The following is a 20,721-nucleotide window of genomic DNA, read 5'->3' as shown; positions in this document are numbered from 1 at the left end:
AAAATACTTAATGTGCTGCACAAATAATTAAACCATGTTCAAGAGCATTCTAACATACTGAGAAAATTGAAAGGAGAAGTAACATTTCATGAGGGAACAAATTAAGCCTGTTCAAAGTTTCTGAAATAAGCATGATAACAGAGTTAGCAGAAAGCAAAACATTTTAGATAATGATTTTGAAAAAAAACTTCTGTTTTTTTTTTCCAAATATTATTGTTCATTATCTATTTTACCATAGTAATTTACAGTCTGGTTGATTTCACTTCTCCTTACTACAGGTGCTATAATGCACAGACTAGCAGGGACTGGTTCCATTGCAGGGCTGAAAACCCAGAGGCATGAAAGATGGCACAGAAGGGAAAGGAATTATTACATCCATTATGAGATGAGTACCTGCAAATGGGCAAATAGAGTGATATGCCCAAAATTACCCAAAGTAAATTTGTTGCAGAGCTCAGACAGAATTTGAACTTTCTGAGTCGATGTCTGACAAATTATTCTCATAACTAGTCTGGGTCCTTCCCATGCACAAATCTGCTGTGAAAACAGGACACCTGTATGTCCAAATTCTTGCCTTTTGAATGAGAATTATCGCTGTAACTAGGCAAGTAGCAAAGGTGATCTCCACCTGAGGCCCATGCCTTTTCCTTTCCACCTCCTCTCCTACAGAAAGGACAGCTTTCCCCCTGGCACTCCCACGTGTGTGCTGGGTGTTCTTTTCTGACAGTCCCACTGAAAAAAAACCTGAATTCAGAAAGAAAATCCAAAAGGACATAAAAATATCAACAGCTGTAAATGATCTTGGAGCTACATTGCTTCCTTCCATGGCTGCCGTTTTATACCACACCTAGTCATTAAGAATCAATAATTCTCCATGCTGTTAATGTTTGAGCTGCTGAGCCGAGGGCGAGTCTGAGGAACTATAAACTGTGTGGAGAAGCACAGACGGACATGAGCAACCTGCACAAAGGTGATTCCCACAGCTGAATGAAAGAAGTATTTTTAGAGAAAAATAAGCTTTTCATGTTACAGGTAAGGGATGATCTAACTGTCATTTCATGGGAAGATTTGAAAAGCTGAAACAAGGGTTCTGCTGAAGACTTTCCTGGCAGTGTTAGGAGCTCAGCTGTCCTTGTAAAATGGATGACTGATGTGCTAAGGCTTAGTCTGGTTTGTATTTGATTTGGATCAATTTCTTCTGTATTCTCTATACTGAATTTGAACATCTGAAATCAATCTTTTAAAGAAAATCAACATTTTTTTTCCCATGGAACCAAATACTTGTGATTGTTACTGATCTTTAACCTCTGAGGATATTCTTTTTTCTCTGAATGTTTATTATTGAAAGTCACTGGGATATTTGTACAATGGTTATCCTAGAGATTTCTGCTCAGGCAGGGGAAACATAAGGGATTATTAGGGATATAGCACTGAGATGAAACTAAGAAACGAAGGGGAAAACATGGCTCCAGTCGTCAGCCAGATCTCAGGCTGCTTTCAGTGAAGCTGATCCTACTCTGATCCTGAAACTGTCCATTATTGAAGACTTTTGTATGAGTTTATATGTACTGAAACTATTCTGAGTGACAGAGGAGTATGTATTTTGAGGTTTTGGTCCTTGGCAGTGTGATGCTTCATGAGACTTGGTAGCAGCTTCCAGCCAAAAATGGATGGTCAAGGGCTCATCGAGCCACTCAGCTTGACCTTGAAACTGGCTCCACAAATGTCATGATACTAGGAAATGATATTTATATTCAAAGAGAAGGGAACGGCAAAGGCTGTTATCATTAAAACACGTAACTTACAAAATTACTGTATTTCCACTCCTGTGTTTTGTAGTTGGATCTGGACAGAGAAACCTGGTCGAGACACAGTGCAGTTGCACAGTCACATAAAGGGGTGCATTTTCTGACATTTTTTGTCCCCTCTGGTAGGGCTGGATGTGTCCCTTTCTTAAACTTTCTACTTACCATAGTAGGTCTTGCTCCCTCTCTTTTTCCTGAATCCATACTGTGGTATCCCCAGACCAACCTGTACCCTTTTTCCTCACCTCTTGCCAGCCTTCCCCGCCAGGACACGTAGCTGCCTGGTGTCCCTTCACTGCTGGCTGGCCAAGGGGCATGTACAGCTGTACCTCCCTCAGGGAGCAGCTGCTGGGCATACATGGCCCCCATACCCTTGAGAAGGGCATACCTTGGGGTCCTCTGTCCCACCGGCCTCCCCAAATTAATACAGAATTAGTTTTCTGAAGTTCCCATGCTGCTATTAAGTATGGCTGAAACTGGCCAATGAGTTCAGAAGAGACCTGGAGGAGGGAAGTGGGGACGCTGACAGATGGAGGAACTGGATGCATATCTGTTGACTATCTAATTGAAATATCAGCAATGGTCTTGGTTCAAAGTGTCTTCCCAGGAGGTTCAGAGTGTCTTCTCTACCCCTCTGCCCTGCCTGTGCCAGGCCCCAGCTCCTCTGGCTGCAGGCAGGGCAGTGAGGGACCTGCTCAGCAGGCATTACTGCTAGGCAGCTACGGGGGTTCACCTTCAGACCTAATTTCCTGACAAAGCTAATGACTTTCCTGATCACTTCTGGTTTTAAAGGAGTGTCATTTTATTTTCCTGCAGTACCCACGCAGCTAGCTCCAACCCAAGGAAAGAGCCCAGTATAATTGCACACACAGTAAGACCCTGCTCAGAGTGGGCTTTGCAAGATAAAGTCCTGTGGCACATCCTAAAATGAGTGCTGCAAAGAACAGCAGTGTGGGCAGTGGTTTCTATATTTACAGGTTCACTTTTTGGTTAGCCACTGAGGAAAGAAAAGGAAAGGGAAAGAAGAGGTGTGATGGAAAGCCCAAGCAGGAAGGGATCTGGAGGCAGCAGTGCCTCCACACTGTCGTCTTCTCCTTGGGAGCCTCCATGAGGCAGAGCTGTGGTGGCTGAAGGATACCTGTATGTGTGAGCCACATAACATGAAGCACCACTGAAATGGCAGCACTATAGGCCAGCTTTGCCTGCCTCCAGAGAAGACCTTGTGCTTTTTGTTAAAATCTAGAAGCAGTGAGAAAGCGGGATTGCATTTTTGAGGAATCCGTCTAGTTTCCAGGAGGATACAACCCAACTCATGGCAGTGTATGCTCAGCATTTTTTTGAAATTCGAGGCAGGCAGTGCTCCTTGGACTTGGAAATTTTGTTTCCAGTAGCCATGTTGTTTTAAGGGGTGCAGACACCTCTGGTTACTCTGCCTCTGCAAGCTGCACTGAGCAGCTGCTTTTTGTAAACAGAAGGCCCTAGGATGACCCCTGCAAGACCATCACCTTCTTGTGGTTATAGTGTTTCCTGTGAACGTGTTTTTGCCTTCTGTAAAGCAGAAATGAAAGTGGGGCTTGCGTGATATAGAATCATTGCAACAATGAGGCTGCATGGCTTGAAGTTTTGTGTCGGTTTCAATCTCTGACAGCTGTTTGAGGCTCTCACAGCATGTGGCACCTCCTGCACCACTGGAGACAGACTGGATGGGCATGACCTTTCTGGCCAGCCCAGGGACACCAGCAGTCTCACCTCCCATGGGCACAGCTGCGCCTGGTCCTTCAGAGCACACTCCTGGGCTGCTCTCTCCCTACTGCTTCAAGAAAGCTTAGCTGTAGCTTTTATTCACAAATAGATTTGGCCAGCTCTATGTGACTATCGCCTCTTCTTTTCAGGAGCTGAAGCAAAGCATATTCCAGAATGTTTAAGCTGTGTGGACTTCAGTTTCTCCTTGTCATTCACTGGGTGAGTTACAGCTTTTCCTTCCTTTATCTGAGAGCAAACAGCAAAGGTTGCCTGCAAGCCTTGGAGCTCCAGCCCATGCATGTCCTGGTCTGCAGGTCAGGCTGGCAATATGTACCAGCAGAGTGGCTGTAACTCTGGGTGTGGGAGCACAGCCCTGACATTTATGTGTGACCCCACAGCCAAAAGTTAGGAAGACATGTCAATCACTGGGAAAAAAAAAAAACAACAACTTAAAAAAGCCTAAAAGACAATAGTTTATCTAATCTATTTTGCCTTTTGTACTTCCTCCTTAGATATCACTTTTCCCAATAAGTGGATTTAATGCTAGAAAAGATTTAAAAATATTGCAACAAATCATCAAACAATGAAGACATCTGTATCCTGTGTTCTGTATTGTGATCCATGTCTGTGCTGATATATGAAATGTATTCTAAGACATATAATGGCATGTAGTTCAAACCATGCATATTAATTGTTTATCTTCATTAGTCCATCTGTGTGAATCCCTCTTCAGAGGATTTTCTGGAACTGGAATGTATTAGTTATGTTATCTTATGGACCTCACCTATTATATTCTTTAGATTTATTAATATTTGTAAAGGTTACAGTGATGGTTTATCCTTTACAATTGAAATTAACAGAAAAGATAAAAAATTAAGTTAAATTCAAGTCTATTAAAAAGTGCCTTAGAATATGGAGACCCTGAGGGATGAGATTGGTGTGCAGTAGTGAGTCCCTCCATTTTCATTCCCATTTGAAAACCTGCTGCCTGTGGGGGTGCCAACCCCCATGAAGCCATTCTGCAGGCATTATAGCCCCCTTCAAATGAGATGCCAGCTGGATACAGACCAAGGAGAAAACCCTACTTCCTCTTCAGGCCCCTGAGTAGTGATTCATGCTGTAGACATACGTTTGGAAATATTTATGGTCCACATAAAGTAATTTTAATTGACAGGAAGAGATATCTCTTACTTGCTCCACAGCCTGCACTTTGAACCCGTTGAGTTTTATAGCATCAGCCTTTGTTCTTCCACGGCAAGGAACATGACCAAGCAAAACCCCTCGAAATGGTCCTGGGAAAAGCCTCCAGGAGACAGGTTGTGCCCACCAGTGTGACACAGGAACAGCCTTAGCAGGTCAGATTGAGGGCTCTCCTATCTTGTCCCTGGCAGAAGCCAGCAGTCAGCTTTTAGCAAAAATACTAAGGAATAGCTTTAAAGTACTCTTTCCTTTCATGTGCACCTATTACATGTTTTTTTGGATATTTTTCTACTGCCACTAGTGTTCACTAGTATTCTTCCCTCTCCTTCCCCGGTTCTCACAATATTTTAGTTTTCCTGTTTGCAAAAACACTCATAAACCCTTGTAAGCAAGGAGGGCAGCATCTCTTAACTATTATTAAACAGAATCCGGTGTTATTCAAACACCACTTGTCACACACACACACACACACACACACACACACACTCTCGCAGAGCAGCACTTTAGGGTAAATTGTGCTGAACTTGGCTATGTTTTTGTCATAGGAAGAATTAAGTTTTGCCTTGGTAATATGTAGACTGTACTTTTCTGTGAGAGGCTGAATAGCTGTCCCAGCAGCAATAAGACCAAATCCAGGGGAAAAGTCATGCAGCAGAGAACGTGCATTCCTGGAGCCTGACTCCATGGGTGGCAATGGCAGTTCGAATCTATAAAGCAGAATAAAGTAATTTTTACACTAGGAGAAAAGAAGTTTTACCTGTGCAACCAAATGATGGAGCCCTAATTCTGGCAGGCAGATCCTCAGCATTGGTAAAACCTTGGTGACAGGGAGAGAAGAGTAGACACTCAGGAGAGTTTGGTCTTGCCTTTGGAGAAACAGGCAGATTATCTGAACCATAGGCCGAATCCTCTGGTGTGCAAGGGCTGCTCTGGAAGGCTGATTTTTGCTTTGCTTTTTTTTTGTTTGAAAGCAAAACCAGCCCTCAACATCAGGGTAGGAGGGTGTCTGGAGGTCTTTGGGCACTAGGAAGGGAGTGGTTATCCAAGTCATTAAAAATTTCCCAGAAAAAACACTGTGTGAAAGCATTGCTAGCCATTGGGAAGGAAACAGAGGCTGAGACAGGCTTAGGCAGCATTTTGCCATGAGATAGAAGCCAGGGATCATCAGGATGTGTTGGCTCTTGTTGCAGTTTACTCTCATATGCAACTGCTGTGAAGGCACAGCGCCCGAGCTGGTTGCCCAGTTCACCGGCGCACTGAGGGTGGTGGGGTATGGGATGTGGGAAGGTCCACCTCTTTCCCTTACAAAAAAGGTTTGGATTTACTCAGGAAATTACAAAGAGTGTGGCCCCAGTTCCTTCCCATCCCTAAGTGGGGCATTAGGTCTCTACACACTTGTGGCCACAGAACTGTGTGGCTCCTGGATGGGACATGGCTGGTCCTGCTGGGGACACAGGGTGATCCAGAAATGCTTTTATGAATTTCCTCTTGCTTTCAGCTTCCTCAGCTCTTCAATGCTTCTGTTTCCTCTTGAAAATAGATCAAATATCATTTAAGTATGTAGTTCTTAGAAAAGAGCAGGACCCAAATGTTTGTTTTCAAATTAATTAATAAATAACACTGATTTTAAAAGTGGGTGTGTACTAAAGAATCCAGAGATGTTCAGTGCAAGCCAACAAGTGTCTCGTCTGTTTTGCTACAGCGAAATAACTTTCAAGAGGCTCAGTGATGGAGAGCTGCTATCCTTGCATGGTGATGGCAGACATCCCTCAGCTGCTTTCCTCCATCCCTTTCTCTCTCACAGGCTATAGGCCAGAATTTTGGGGACCTGCATGTAACTGGGCCTCTGAAGGACATGGATTTCTTTATTCCAGAAGGAGGGGGAGTGCGCTTCGTTTACCAGGTAATAAAGTGTCTCTTGGTATCCATTCCAGTAAAAACCCCATAGTTTGCACACACTGACCTCACGGGCAGTGTTGTCATGTGCGCTGGTGGGAAGAACAGTCCCCCAAGAGGATCCGAAACTAACTTTGACTTCCTCTATCTGGGAATTCAAGACTCTACATGCAAAAGCAGGAGCAACCCCTTCTCTCAAACACATTTTAAGAAGATATCCTGAGACAGGGATTAATAAAATCAGCATTCCTTGAGAATGGGTTTCCATGTAACTTGCGTCATCATTTTCCTTCAGCTCTGAGGTTTTCTTCCCAAAGCCATAACCACAGAAGGACAGATCCAGCTCCCAGCCAAATGGAGCATATGTGTCATTTTTTTCCATTCCCGTGCTCAACAAAGCCCTGTCCCATGCAGACATTTGCTTTGGAAAGAAAACACAGTTGGGATTTCCTGCAGCATTCAGGAAATAATGTGAAAACTTCTCTGTTGAGGATCAGAAAAGGGAACATTTTTTTGAGCAGACTCTTGGAATATCATTCCCCCAGCCAAGCACACAGTTGGCAATAGATTATAAAAGACACAAAATTATTTAGATTATGGCAAAAATGCTGAAAAAAATATTTTTTCTTTTCTTTTCTTTTCTCTTTTCTTTTCTTTTCTTTTCTTTTCTTTTCTTTTCTTTTCTTTTCTTTTCTTTTCTTTTCTTTTCTTTTCTTTTCTTTTCTTTTCTTTTCTTTTCTTTTCTTTTCTTTTCTTTTCTTTTCTTTTCTTTTCTTTTCTTTTCTTTTTTTCTTTTCTTTTCTTTCCTTTCCTTTCCTTTTCCTTTTCCTTTTCCTTTCCTTTTCCTTTTCCTTTTCCTTTTCCTTTTCCTTTTCCTTTTCCTTTTCCTTTTCCTTTTCCTTTTCCTTTTCCTTTTCCTTTTCCTTTACCTTTTCCTTTTCCTTTTCCTTTTCCTTTCCTTTTCCTTTCCTTTTCCTTTCCTTTTCCTTTTCTTTTCTTTTTCTTTTCTTTTCTTTTCTTTTCTTTTCTTTTATTTTCTTTTCTTTTCTTTTCTTTTCTTTTCTTTTCTTTTCTTTTCTTTTCTTTTCTTTTCTTTTCTTTTCTTTTCTTTTCTTTTCTTTTCTTTTCTTCTTTTCTTTTCTTTTCTTTTCTTTTCTTTTCTTTTCTTTTCTTTTCTTTTCTTTTCTTTTCTTTTCTTTTCTTTTCTTTTCTTTTCTTTTCTTTTCTTTTCTTTTCTTTTCTTTTCTTTTCTTTTCCTTTTTTCTTTTTTCTTTTTTCTTTCTTCTTTTCTTCTTTTCTTCTTTTTTCTTTTCTTCTTTTTTCTTTTTTCCTTTTTTTCTTTTTTCTTTTTTTCTTTTTTTCTTTTTTTCTTTTTTTCTTTTTTTCTTTTTTTCTTTTTTTCTTTTTTTCTTTTTTTCTTTTTTTCTTTTTTTCTTTTTTTCTTTTTTTCCCTTCCCTTCCCTTCCCTTCCCTTCCCTTCCCTTCCCTTCCCTTCCCTTCCCTTCCCTTCCCTTCCCTTCCCTTCCCTTCCCTTCCCTTCCCTTCCCTTCCCTCTCCCTCTCCCTCTCCCTCTCCCTCTCCCTCTCCCTCTCCCTCTCCCTCTCCCTCTCCCTCTCCCTCTCCCTCTCCCTCTTTTCCTTCCCTCTTTCCCTTCCCTTTCCCTTTTTCCCTTCCCTTTTTCCCTTCCCTTTCATTTTTTTCCCATTCTAGTTCACGTCTGAGCCACCTGCTGTGAGTTTCAGAGCATATGGTGAAAAAGATGGAATAATTGACATTGTGCCGAAGACTGGCATCCTGTATCTCAATGGATCTCTGGACTGGGAGACCAAAACAGTACACACGCTGCAGGTAAAAACTCAGTGAAAAATAAGAAGAGAGGACTATTCATATTCGCCCTCTTTAGTAAAACTGAAATTAATAGAAAACTGTTGAAATTTCAAATTTTCTTTTGTCTGTTTTTACAGACAGCTTTTTCATTTTTCAACTTGAGCTTTGCTGAAAGATATATGGTTTTATTGTTCTAAAAGACTTTTCACAGGAAAATACTCCTTAGCACATGAGGTTTATGTTGAGGGAAAAAACCCCTATGCTGATGCCAATCCCAGTCCTTTAATTCTTCTAATATAAGGAGGTCACTTGACTGGAAGTGAAATCTGGCCCCATGAATGAGATTTACTTGTTGTCCCTGAAGACTGTTAGGCCAAATTCCATGGCTGGAATGGGAAAACAAACTATTGTAATCTACTTAGGAAGATTATAATCTATTTAGTGACAAACGGTGTAAATAAATGACATTTAGACACAGAGGCTCTGATTTAACCTCTGTTAGATAACAGCAGAAAGCTGTTTGGCAGATGTGGGAGGCTATTAGTGGAAGGAGCATTGTGTGCTTGTCTTGCTATTATACTCTTTTTCATAAAGATCTCATTGTAAAAACTGTTGGGAGTGGGACAGCATGTAGACAATCTGTTGGTCTCAGTATAGCCTTGTGCTCTTATTTTGTGTCAAGAATGGTGGTGCTTTTTTTTTTCTGAGGCACTAGCGACCGAGAAGGAGATGATAATGAGAGGATCAATATCTGAACAAAGTACATCATGTTATTTGAGCTAGCCTTAGCTATCTTTCTGAAGTCTAGCACTTCGGGATTAATAGTTTTGTGTTCTCAGCTCCAAAGCACCCTCGGATTCCTATTAGAGAGGACAATGTTCTAGCCCCAGAAGTTATTAACCCTAGATCTGGGAATCCTTTACAGACAAGAAGAAGTGATGACAGAACTGAAAAATGATACTTGGTAGGCATAAAAAAAATCATGATTTGGTTTAATACATGCAAACAAAATAAGGTCTCACAGACATAATATATACTTGGTGCTTTAAAGCTGAAGAAGGCTGAAAAATAAGAAGATAAATTGTTTGGAACAAAAATGTAATCATAACTAATAATTAAATTTTCTTTACAAACCCTTAGTTCAGCCTATTTATTCTGGTTGATATTTACAATAGCTCAGTTGAGTCCGCTGTATCATGCTGGATTTTCTCCTTGTTCTTTAGAAAGTATCTATTTGTACCTAAAGAAAAGAATGATGTCTAAGCTGTGCAAGAATAGAAGTAGTCTGCTGAGACTGGAAATAAGAAATTGCCCTCCGAGAAATGTCATCATAAACAGGAGTAGGTTATTTTGTTTTGTTGGCATTATATACTATGGTGAATTACTGTAAGTGAGCTACCCTGATAAATTTGTCCTTGTAGACAGAGTCACCCAGCGATGGCTCTCACCAGATTTGTGTCACAGTAAGAATGACTTGGCATTTGACATCCTCATGTTCATTTATGTCTTTTGATTTATCTACATGAAAATATTTCTTTGTTGTTCCTCCTTTTTCCAAATCAAGGTGGAAAGCCTGGATGAAAATGGAAACGTAGTAAAAGGTCCATACACTATTACAATACATGTGGAGGATACCAATGACAACCCCCCAGAATTTGACAAGGCAGAGTACACTGGAGTAGTAAGGCAGAACTCCCGTCCAGGTAATCTTCATAATAATTCAATATTATAGTTAATAGGAAGCTAGGTAGATCAGTTAAACAGGAAGATAAAGTGGGTGCTACACTTCAACAAACTGAAAAAAGATCGTTTTTCCTTCCCACAGGATTGTACAAAGTAAAGATACAAGTACGTGTAATATAATGAAAGGGCAACACGATGATCACAATGTGATGTAAAGGGATGAGTGTAATCAGAAATATTTCAAAGTACATGTTATTTTACAAGTATCACTTAAAAGCAAATATTGCTGCCTTCTCTATTGTACTGAAAAAAGCTCCTATGCTAGAAGGATTTTAAAGTTTAAAGGTTGTCAAAGGCTATACAGAAAGAGAATGCTAAAAATTTGTAAGTCTTTGCAAATCAATGAAACAAAATGGCAATGTAGATAGGGAACGTGTGTTTACTGTGACGGATGCTTCTCAGAACATGGGCTGAACCTTGGTACTTAGTAGAGTCGTGGATTATGGATTGCAGTGATCCAGTCCAGAACTCAGGAAAGTATTGAAGAGCAGTTCAAGACCCACGTCTTGGAAATTAAACAAAGGGCTCAGCCAGCTATTATCTCTGTGACTATGGACTCAAGAAGAACCTTTTGCTAAAGAATACATATATAAAGCTTCATGGGGTCAGAAAACCATCCTGCAATAGTTTTCAACTGCATCCAAGTGAAAAAGGTTTTGAATATTGCATTGGTGATCAAAAGGCAAAAATTCACTTATGTTACCATGAATTTCCATTTTTTTTTCACTGTATGATTGTTTCTTAAATTATAAATGTGTCACAGCTGTAGGGCATTTTTCTCAAGGTGCTTTGGGTTGAACTAATGAAATAAAACTAATGAACTAAAGACTGCAAAGTCAGTCTTTGTGCAAGTCACTGCAATGTGGCCTTGAAGAGAGATACCAGTGAGTTACATCCTGGGTACAGGCACTCTTGGGTGGTAGATAGCTCTCTTATTTACCTCTGTTACCTTTTTCATCAACTGGTCTTCATACCTGTTGTGATCCTACTAAGCAGAGCTGGTGGAGGGGGGACCTGTGGGATGGTACACAGGCAGTGTTACCTTCACATACAAGCATGGCTTACCATGAGAGACAGATTATGAAACAAGGGTGGCTCCCCATAAGCTGCCTTCCTGGCTTGAGAGCTATGCTCTGAGGGACTACATGTTGAGGTTTCAGTCTCTTCTTACCACTGTTCCTTTTCTAATCTGAACAGGCAAGCCCTTCATGCAAGTTCATGCCACAGACCGTGATGATCCTACGACTCCCCATGCGCAGCTGAGGTACAGCATTCTCCATCATTTTCCCAACCCTTATGGAGAAATGCTTTTCGAGATTGATAGTGTAACTGGAGAAATCTCACCGAGTAGGACAGGTATGTAAAAAGATTCTTGTCAAAAGGTAAACATGAGTTCCTGGATGAACATAGAAAGAAAACAACAACACAGCTCTGATGTTGAATTCTGAATAAACATAGTCAGTGGGATGTACTCCACTGAGGCCCTGGTTTTGGGGAACTTTGTGTCCCACCAAATTCAAGGGATGTTAGCAGAAATGGAGATTGGGATCTAAAAGTACATTGAGAAGAGAAGTAGATCCTCTGTTCCTCAGAACTATACACTGAGTAATATCTTGGGATTGATTATCTTCCTTGAAATCTAGAAAAACAAAAGCAGTAACATGAAAAATGGAAACAAAACTCAGCTGCCCACATGATCCCAACTAAACTGCAATGGTTTCAAAACCCTGTCTATTCTCCTGGGTTGAACAAGTGCCTAAATGAAGTGACGGCTGTTCAGCAATGCATCTGCACAGCATGAGACCACAGCACAGAGGGCTCATACGATTATGTCCACACGATGCTGTGCTGCATAATTCAGAGAAGCCAGAGGAAGTGGCCTGCTGAGATTTGGAACAGAGGCCCATCTAAGGAGTGAACCTGGAGCAGATGAAGCAGCATGGTCCATGTCGGAGGCAATGGGCAGATGAACCATCTCCACAGCCTCTGCTTCATTTCACTTGACTCTTTGCTCTGTCTCTAGGTTCTTATTACTTAGATCCTCAAAAGCAGGACACATTCACGCTTGTTGTCACTGTGAAGGACATGGCAGGGATGTCAACAAATGCTTTCACCAGCAGCACTGATGTGATCATCACTGTGAAGGAGAGCCTGTGGAAAGCTCCCCCCACCATCTACATCCAAGAAAACTCCACCCAGGTCCACCCTGTCAAAATCAGCCAGGTAAGACCATTGACTGCACTCTCTGCACTTCTCCTTTGTGCCTCAGAGTCATTTTCTCCCAGCTAACTGTGAAGGTGTCCCCACTGCATTCAACACCAGGCTCTTCGGAAGGGCTTTGGCACCACCCAGTTATTTTTTGTATGGTACCCTTTGGAAATTATCTTTAGTGCAGGTCTTATTAACTTCCTAGTAGTCTGAAAGTTAATGGTTTGAAGGTGACTGATACACTGTCAAAACAAACATTAGAGTGACTGGACTTCGCCCTTTGGTTTGGAAAGGCTGTTGGCACCGCCTGTGTGTGAGGATATCCCATGGATAGAGGAAACATTTGGAGAATTTTGCTGCAGCACAATGAATGGAAGAAAAAAAGGTGCCTTACAAGAGTATTTGGCACAACATGAAATAAAAAGCTCTTGAGACACCCCAAGGGAGCTCCCAAACAGATGTGGCAGTTGGATGCCTCTGCAGAGGTGCTGCTATTCTCTCCCGGTGGGTTTCTTTGGGAACTTCCAACTTCATCCTAACACCACAGGCCCTCCAGGCTTTGGGCAACCCAAGAGATAACCTATTGAAGGTTAATTTGAGGTTAGCTTCTTCCATCCACAGAAGAGCCCGACAGGTGATGAGCTCCATCCTCATCATGCTGTGGGCAGTCCCCTGCACTCAAGGACGTCTGCTGTGACCAGTTTTGGGTGATGCAGCACACCTGCTATATTAAAAGTACCTAGGAAGGACTGAAATTCCCTCCTTCAGCATCCTGCATTTCCACTGTATTCCTCTTTTTGCAGTGCAAATACAAAATATTTTGTCAATAACTGTAGACTGATAGCAATGTATACATCATTAAATATTAACTAACAGGTCAGCAGCTTTTCAGAAATGTTTGACTTCGAAAAATACCTTAGCACTGACCAATTCTGTCACCCCTTGAGCATGGCAGGATTCCTCAGATCCAGTTTGCAAGAGTAACTGACTGGCTGTTATTCCCACTGGCCTCAGTGACAGCCTGAGGAAGCCCGGAGTGAAAACAGGTGGAATAAAAACTAACATGCAACAGTGCTCCCATTCTGAGGTCACTTGTATATAAATTTCGTGTGGCAGCCAATGACATGTTGATTCTACCTAGGGGAAAATGAAATGCAGTTGCTGCTATACAGCATAAAACATAAACAGCAATACTGACTCCTTCATTAATTTGGCAGTTTGTTTACTGCATATGATTTTAAATCTGAAGCACCCTACTAAAGATCCCTCATCACAGACTTTGATGCACATAAAGAGCATGAACACATATACGTCAAATAGGTACTGGATATTTGTTTTGTTGTTACGCATGTCTGAATTAGATAAACCAAAACAATGGGCAGGAATAGACAGTGTAAGGAGATGGAAAAAAAAATTGTATTAAGACATTAAAATACATATAATGCTTTCTTCTCATGTATCACTATTTAGTTCCATACCCCAAAACCTTTCCATAAAAATATGTGTCGTATCCCATCTGGACAGCTGGAGAAACTGAGGTAAAATGGCTTCACCACAACAGTTCAGAGTGTAGAGGTGGATTATCATTCTGGTTTTCTGCAGCTCATCCCAAGAGCCTGCCAAACTGTTAATTTTACGGTTTATGAAGCTAACAGGAATGCAATATTTTTTTGTTTGTGGTCCAGAAATGATCCCTGTTAAATCTCAGCCTGCACTTCTGACTTCCTATCCTGACTTATTTTTGTGTTTTTAGGTGCAGTCAAATGAGCCAAATGTAATTTATGACATTTTTGAAAAAGAAAAGCTGCCCAGGCTCCCATTTTCCATCGACCAGAATGGGGTTATTTATGTGACTGAACCACTGGACAGGGAAGAAAAGGATACTGTAAGTAAACACATAAAACCTCACTAATGGGAGAGACCATAGCAAGAAGCTGATTATTGGTGTGGGAGTAAATATGAGAAAGTTTACTAGAAAGAACAGAGGGAAAAAAAATATTTCTTGTCATTTCTGTTTGGGAATGACTCGGTAGATATGAAAGCACATTCATCTGCTGCACTGTAAACAGCCTTCAGTTTGGTACCTTCAATTTCTCCATAGATCTGTCAGTAGCAATCACTGCCCACAGCGTATGCATAATGTACAACAGGGACCAACCATGGCAGGACTGTAGGTGCATGAGTAAGAGGTAGGGCGGTGGCATTCACGTGCAGGGCATTTGGGTGCTTCAGATCTCCTCTAGATCCCAGGGGCCTCAAGGATCTCTCCACAGCAGAAACAGAGTTTCACTTGCATATGCAACTGTGAAGTTATCCTGAAGTTCCCCATCTGGGGGTCTTTTAGACAGAAAACCCTCTGCCCCTTTTTTTGTTCTTGGAGGAAATTTGGGCACAGAACATGACAGGGACCAGATATGCTGGAGGAGTCCTACCTGCATGTGGCAGATGAATTTGCAAAGTGACAAAAATGAGATATCCCTGCTTTTCATGATTTTTTGTGAGAGCAAGTCCACAGTGCATTGAAGTATTCAGGACTTCTAAATTCTTGTGAGAACTCAGACCTCAGGCACTAAGGTGTGATGGAAGAGTTCTGTATTAAACAGGGTGAAAATACTGAACAAACATGAGAAGATATTTAATTTGCAGGGAACACTACCATAGTTACACATTTAAATGCAAAATATTGTCACAGTGGCCATCCAAGACATTTAATCTCAACATTCTTATTGCAGTATGTTTTCTACGTGGTGACAAAAGATAATGAGGGAGAACTAGTGGACAAGCCTCTGCAGGTCAGCGTTATTGTGGAAGACATTAATGACAATCCCCCTGTGTGCCAGCAGGCCCTCACTGTAATTGAAGTTCAAGAAAATGAAGGTGAAGGTAAGAAATCAGCTTCTGCTCATTTATACACATCAATATTGTCCTCTTACTGTTTCCAGCTGTGTGCAAATAAAGCTGGAAATTCTGATCCCGAAGCAGCTCCCCCACAGAAATGTTTTCCTGTGCAGACTGACCTGTTTTTTTCCCTTCAATAATCCATGTGGAAAGGATTTCAATAACATGAGAAGGACAGACCTAAGACTCCTATGTAAGAAATGTTATTCCATTTAAAATTTAAAAATTGCGCTTTCCCACAACTGCAGTTTTGGATAACCACTTAAATGTAAAAAGAAAAACACCCCTTTACTACTCTGAAAGTGGCATGAGCCCATATTCCCTCATCCAGATGCTTGTACAACATGATGCCTTTGACTTCAATGGACCAATACCAAAACCTGTCCTTAAGTCTTCACATCAGTTTTTTGGTTTCAAGGCTGAAGTGTCTGTTGTTACACGTAGCCCAGTCCTTTGGACTACGCCCATCCCAAAACAGCTGGTTGGGATGCTAAAGGAAAAACTCCTAGAAGTTGAATGATTGTGTCCTTTGCTGTGTTTTCCATGCAGTTGTATTTTTATCACCCTTCTACTCTTTATACTGGTATCACTGTCATCAGTGTGCACCTCTGTGAAGGAACAGAACGGCCGCATTATCTGACTAATTCCAGACTCTCTTCTGCCACAGGAAGTAATATTGGCACCGTGTTTGCTACGGACATGGATAAGGAACACACCCTTAACTCTCGTCTGCAGTTCCAAATCAAAAGTCAGGTTCCTCCTACTCCTTCAAGTAATCTGTTCTTTATTCAGCAAGACACTGGAGTTTTGCAGTTAATGAGCCACTCGTTAAACAAGCGCATTGTATCTAACTATTCCTTGAAGGTGCTGGTGACTGATGAAGGTAAGTTATATATTGGAGTAATGGAATGTATGTTCTATACTGGAATAATTTTGTTCATGCTGGCATCCCCAGTGCCTGGTGGCCAAGGGATGAGAGGAGACCTAGGGGATTCACTGGAAGCAGCAGCACTGGGAGTTGGCTTGCTCTGGCATGGTACTGCCTTGTTCTCCAGTTGCAGAGAGGTTAATCATGATTCATAAAGCAAGTATGGAAGGAAACCAGCTCTGGGGCAGAGTGTGGATAGACTGGGAAGCTTATTAACAAGTACTCCAGTAAGAAATTTCCTTCCACAGGGGAAAAAAAATGAAGAGATCATGATTGTGGCTTTCCCCAAAAATCTTTCAAAGGGACTTGCTGAAAAAAATGAAGAAATTAAACACAGCTGCTCAGAGAGCCTAGATAATGTATTTTAAAAGATTGAGAGCCAAAATTAATCTTCAAAAAGAATCTTGTCCATTATGTAAGTTCCCAGGACTCCTTTGTTGTTCACTGAATGGAAAGGAAATCAAACTCCATACTAAAGTTTAACACTTTGTGTTGGAGTCCTTATAGTCAGGCAAAATGCATGGATGGAGGAACTGGCATGCAAAGAAAGCAGCGTGACTTGTCTCTAAATGAAATAGCATCACGTAGGCAGATTATATGAAAACTTTGTAGGGGAAGAAGCTGACGGTTTATTTTGGATGCTTATTTGACTTCCATCCAAACACTTTTGTTTAGAATATTCCATAACTTTCAGCTCATAAAATGGGTCGGTAAAACACTAAAATGCAGCTACATATGAATAGCGCATAATCAGACAGAGTATGCTTTTAAAATCACAAACCCTCATTTCTATGGTGCCCCTGCTCACATAGTTTAGACTTACAGATATCTGAGGTTTAAGTCTGTCTGTAACAAACACGAGGGTGTTGCCTGATGGCCCATCAAGAGGACAAGGTAGCATAACAACATGGGTCTTACTTTTTAACACACAAAAATGATATTGAGAAGCACCATTCATAGCTATCATCATCCTGGTAAAGGGACACCATTAAAAAAGATGAAAGAAATGAAACCAGACAGGATGGGACAAAGCTGAAGAAACTGGGAAAGTGAATAGTAAGACAGAGAGTGAGAGTCGCACTGACTACAAGGTATTTTTGATATCAAGTGCTTCTTATAACAGCAGGGCTTTGCTCAGACCGGGCAACTTGGCAGTGCTCACTTTTGCTCACAGTGAACCTATTTGGAGGAAACTTATTTTTGGCAGAAGGATCACTGTGATGTTGTTGGTACTCTTTCCATGCAGTATTCCAGACAATCTGTGACGTGCAAATACATGTCATCGACATCAATGATCAGATTCCCATCTTTGAAAAATCAAATGTGAGTATTTTTAACACTGTTTTTGATGTCCCAACAACTTTTGACAAACGTTTGAGCATACATTCAATGTCTATAGAATGTCAGTGAGAAACCAGCCATTTACAGGACAAGTAACAGAGCAATTGACTAGTGAAAGTAAAGGCAAGGTATTGCTACAAAGCCTACATATAAGGTCTATCTAGACACTAGACAGTGGGACAAACTGATAGTTAATTCTGAAATATAAGGTAATTTTCTCAGTGGAAAACTACGTGTACAGAGAGAAATGATTCTACTAAAGCAGTTTATTACGGAAATCTAAGTTCTGGAGGGAAAGGAGGAAGAAAAGGCTTTAAAATTAATTAAAATAGCTAAGTGGAAAAAAGCTAACATCTCTCAAATTCCCTTCCAAACACAGTATTAATATATCCAGAAAAGCCAGAAGGTAAATGAAAATCAAAGGCGGTATTTTCTGTAACCAGAAACAGTGTACCAGTGGTCCATGCCCAAATGCATACCTGTTGGCCCTTCATTCAGGAATGGGTGTCAGGCATCTTCCTCTGGTGGAGGTGGTGGCATGTGGCAAAGAGACCTGCAGACCTTCTGTGGCATCTGCCTGCTGGCCCAAACCTGCCTGCAGACGCTGCAGTGGCTGGAATGTCTACATTAAGGTGTCTAAGCTCCCACCACACGTGCAGGCAACGGGCTCAGGAGAGATGTCTAGCTCATCAGTTGTGATGTCCTCTTGGAGAAGCTGTGTTGGGTTTTGGGCTTTGCTGACTGCATTGCCCATGTCTTTTGCTGATGATAACAGAAGCTTACACACATGTAGACTGTGTGACTACATAGCAGGCTGTTGACTTTCTCACCTCAAGATCTCAAACCACGACCTGGTCTCAAAATGAGACTTCTGGGTCAGGGCACACATCAAACAGAGTAAATGGAGCTGGGCTGCTAATGTGGCAACAGCCCATGGTGGGCAGAGCAATTAAATATTTGACAAACAGTGGCTAGGATGCTCACTGGGTACAGAGGAGACCTAGGTGCTGTCCCTACTGCTGTGAACATTGCATGTACATGGAGTAGTTTCAACAGAAGAGGTAAAGGCTCCTCCAGAGGGTCTGGGACTGCTGCTATACTAGTAGCTCACACACTAACAGAGATCCCAACACCTTTGATAAATGTATGTCTAAAACCAGGCATATAGCAACTCTGCAGAGGGTCTTGTGCCCATCTTGCATCTCTGGATTCCCTCTGGAAGTGAGGTAGCTCACTTCTGCTGCTGCAAGGCATGTCAGTAAGGCTTTTGTATGCCTCTGTAAACTGGTTATGTCTCTGCTGGGAAATGCACCCACTGCTTCCCTCCCTGACACAGCTGCTGTGGGTTGAAGTACATCTGTGCTCATAGGTCACAAGCCTGTTGGAGGGCTCAGGTTTTTTTATGTACAGATGGTGCTCGGTGTGTCATGTTTCAATGATCTCTCTCTCCTCAGTATCACAATGTGACTGTTGCAGAAAGTATCCCAATAGGAACAGTGATATTAGAAATTCAAGCTACTGATGGAGACGAGCCTGCCACAGGGAGCTCCTACATCATTTACCAAGTGAAGGAAGGTGATCCAAACAACTCTTTCACCATAGAGACAGATCCTGAAACAAACCGAGGGTTCCTCAGGATTAACAAGGTGAATAGATGGATTTATTCTTCTCCTTTAGAGAGAGATATATATGTAATTTATGTATATATATTTTCCATAAGCAGTAACTGCTCTGGTGATGATTTGGAGAGGGAGGTTGGCTGGTGGTGGGGTGAGGACACCCTAACCATGGTGCAGACTGCAGAAGGCCTCACTCTTGGGCTCAGGTGCTGTGCCTGTGCAGTGCTCAGGTACACCTCACCTCCCAACCCACCCACCACCATCAGAAGCTCCCTCCAATGGCTCTGTTGCTGGCCCCTTCTCCAGCAGAGATGATGTAGGGCTTTATGCACCATAAAGAAAAAACATAGCATTATTCTAGTGATTTTGCAGCAGAGTTTCTGGAACAGAGAAAGCCAGCTAAATGCTTCTGTTGACTGTGGTCATGATGGTGGACTGCCACAGGGCAGATCCTCCTTCCTGCTGGTGCTCTTGCATCAGTGGCTTTTGCAACGAGAGGTACAATAGAGACCAATGTGTCTCAGTGTCAGGATGGAGAGGCTGTTTGTTCTTGCTGAGGCAAACCTAACTGCAACAAAGCCACAGTCAGTGTGTGCTGCAGTGGGTGATACATCCCATATGTCTTATGTTGGAGACAGGAATATGAAGAACACTTTCTGTGGCATCCATGAATTTCAATAGCAAAAGTGTTCTCCCTTGGAAATCAGTTTTCTTGAAGGCACTTGAATTACAGGTCCAGAAAACTTATCACTCATTTTCCAAGGGGCAACTTGTTTTCATCCAGTTCATTTGCCGGCAGCTGGATCAAGAGCAGGCAAATGCAGCTTTTGGTGGACCATCTTCAGGCTCATTGTCAGCGTCATTTTTTCCCAAGGAGGCTATTGTGAGAAACTCTGCAGTGTGACAACCCTCGCATGACTTTTGTCACCCACAGGTCACCCGAGGCCCTCTCGCAGAGCTATAAATACTGTTGTTGTAAACAGGATATAGTTATTAAACTTAGTCAGGCAGGTGGCAACTTTATTAGAAAATGCAGTTGCTGAGGAGGCCTCCGAACAGACATATGGTTTCATTTAAAATGACTGTTTCCAGTATCATTTTGCTCCTGAGAGCTTGCCCTCATTTAATCTGTATCTGTTTGGCATGCAATCTCCTTCTTGAGGAGAGGGGGACTTTGTGATTTCCTATGGGAGCTCCCCATGGCAGCAGGGCCATTGCTTAAAGCACTGTTTTTTTCTAATTTATCCAGGCTCTTGATTTTGAAGAAACTCCAGTGTACAACCTAGTGATCAACGCCACAAACCCTGAACCTCTGGTGTCGGGCGTGCAGTACAACTCAAGCTCCCTTACCTTGTTTAAAGTTTTCGTAACAAATGTGGATGAGCCACCTGTTTTCCGTGAGACAGTTTACAAAGCAGAAGTGTCTGAAGACATTCCTGTCGATACCGTGGTCATGACGGTGGAGGCCTATGATCCTGAGGGGGATACTGTACGGTAAAAAAGAGTAGCCATG

General features: G+C 41.8%; 1 protein-coding gene across 1 annotated transcript in view; it reads left to right on the top strand.

Moving 5' to 3' along the window:
• Positions 1 to 725: 725 nt before the first annotated feature.
• Positions 726 to 20,721, top strand: part of CDH17 (cadherin 17) — a 29,617-nt gene continuing 9,621 nt past the window's right edge. The window contains exons 1-13 of the mRNA XM_021281247.2: positions 726 to 1,032; positions 3,698 to 3,767; positions 6,553 to 6,651; positions 8,355 to 8,492; positions 10,036 to 10,174; positions 11,412 to 11,570; positions 12,238 to 12,437; positions 14,176 to 14,307; positions 15,155 to 15,305; positions 15,988 to 16,203; positions 17,495 to 17,571; positions 19,044 to 19,235; positions 20,458 to 20,702. Coding sequence (XP_021136922.2) covers positions 3,723 to 3,767; positions 6,553 to 6,651; positions 8,355 to 8,492; positions 10,036 to 10,174; positions 11,412 to 11,570; positions 12,238 to 12,437; positions 14,176 to 14,307; positions 15,155 to 15,305; positions 15,988 to 16,203; positions 17,495 to 17,571; positions 19,044 to 19,235; positions 20,458 to 20,702 — 1,793 coding nt within the window. The 5' untranslated portion in view covers positions 726 to 1,032; positions 3,698 to 3,722. The remainder of the gene's footprint in view (positions 1,033 to 3,697; positions 3,768 to 6,552; positions 6,652 to 8,354; positions 8,493 to 10,035; positions 10,175 to 11,411; positions 11,571 to 12,237; positions 12,438 to 14,175; positions 14,308 to 15,154; positions 15,306 to 15,987; positions 16,204 to 17,494; positions 17,572 to 19,043; positions 19,236 to 20,457; positions 20,703 to 20,721) is intronic.

Source organism: Columba livia, chromosome 2 (assembly GCF_036013475.1).
Source record: "Columba livia isolate bColLiv1 breed racing homer chromosome 2, bColLiv1.pat.W.v2, whole genome shotgun sequence".
Classification (NCBI taxonomy): Eukaryota; Metazoa; Chordata; class Aves; order Columbiformes; family Columbidae; genus Columba; species Columba livia.
The sequence above is the reverse complement of the archived record's forward strand: the minus strand, read 5'-3'. Positions and strand labels throughout refer to the sequence as shown.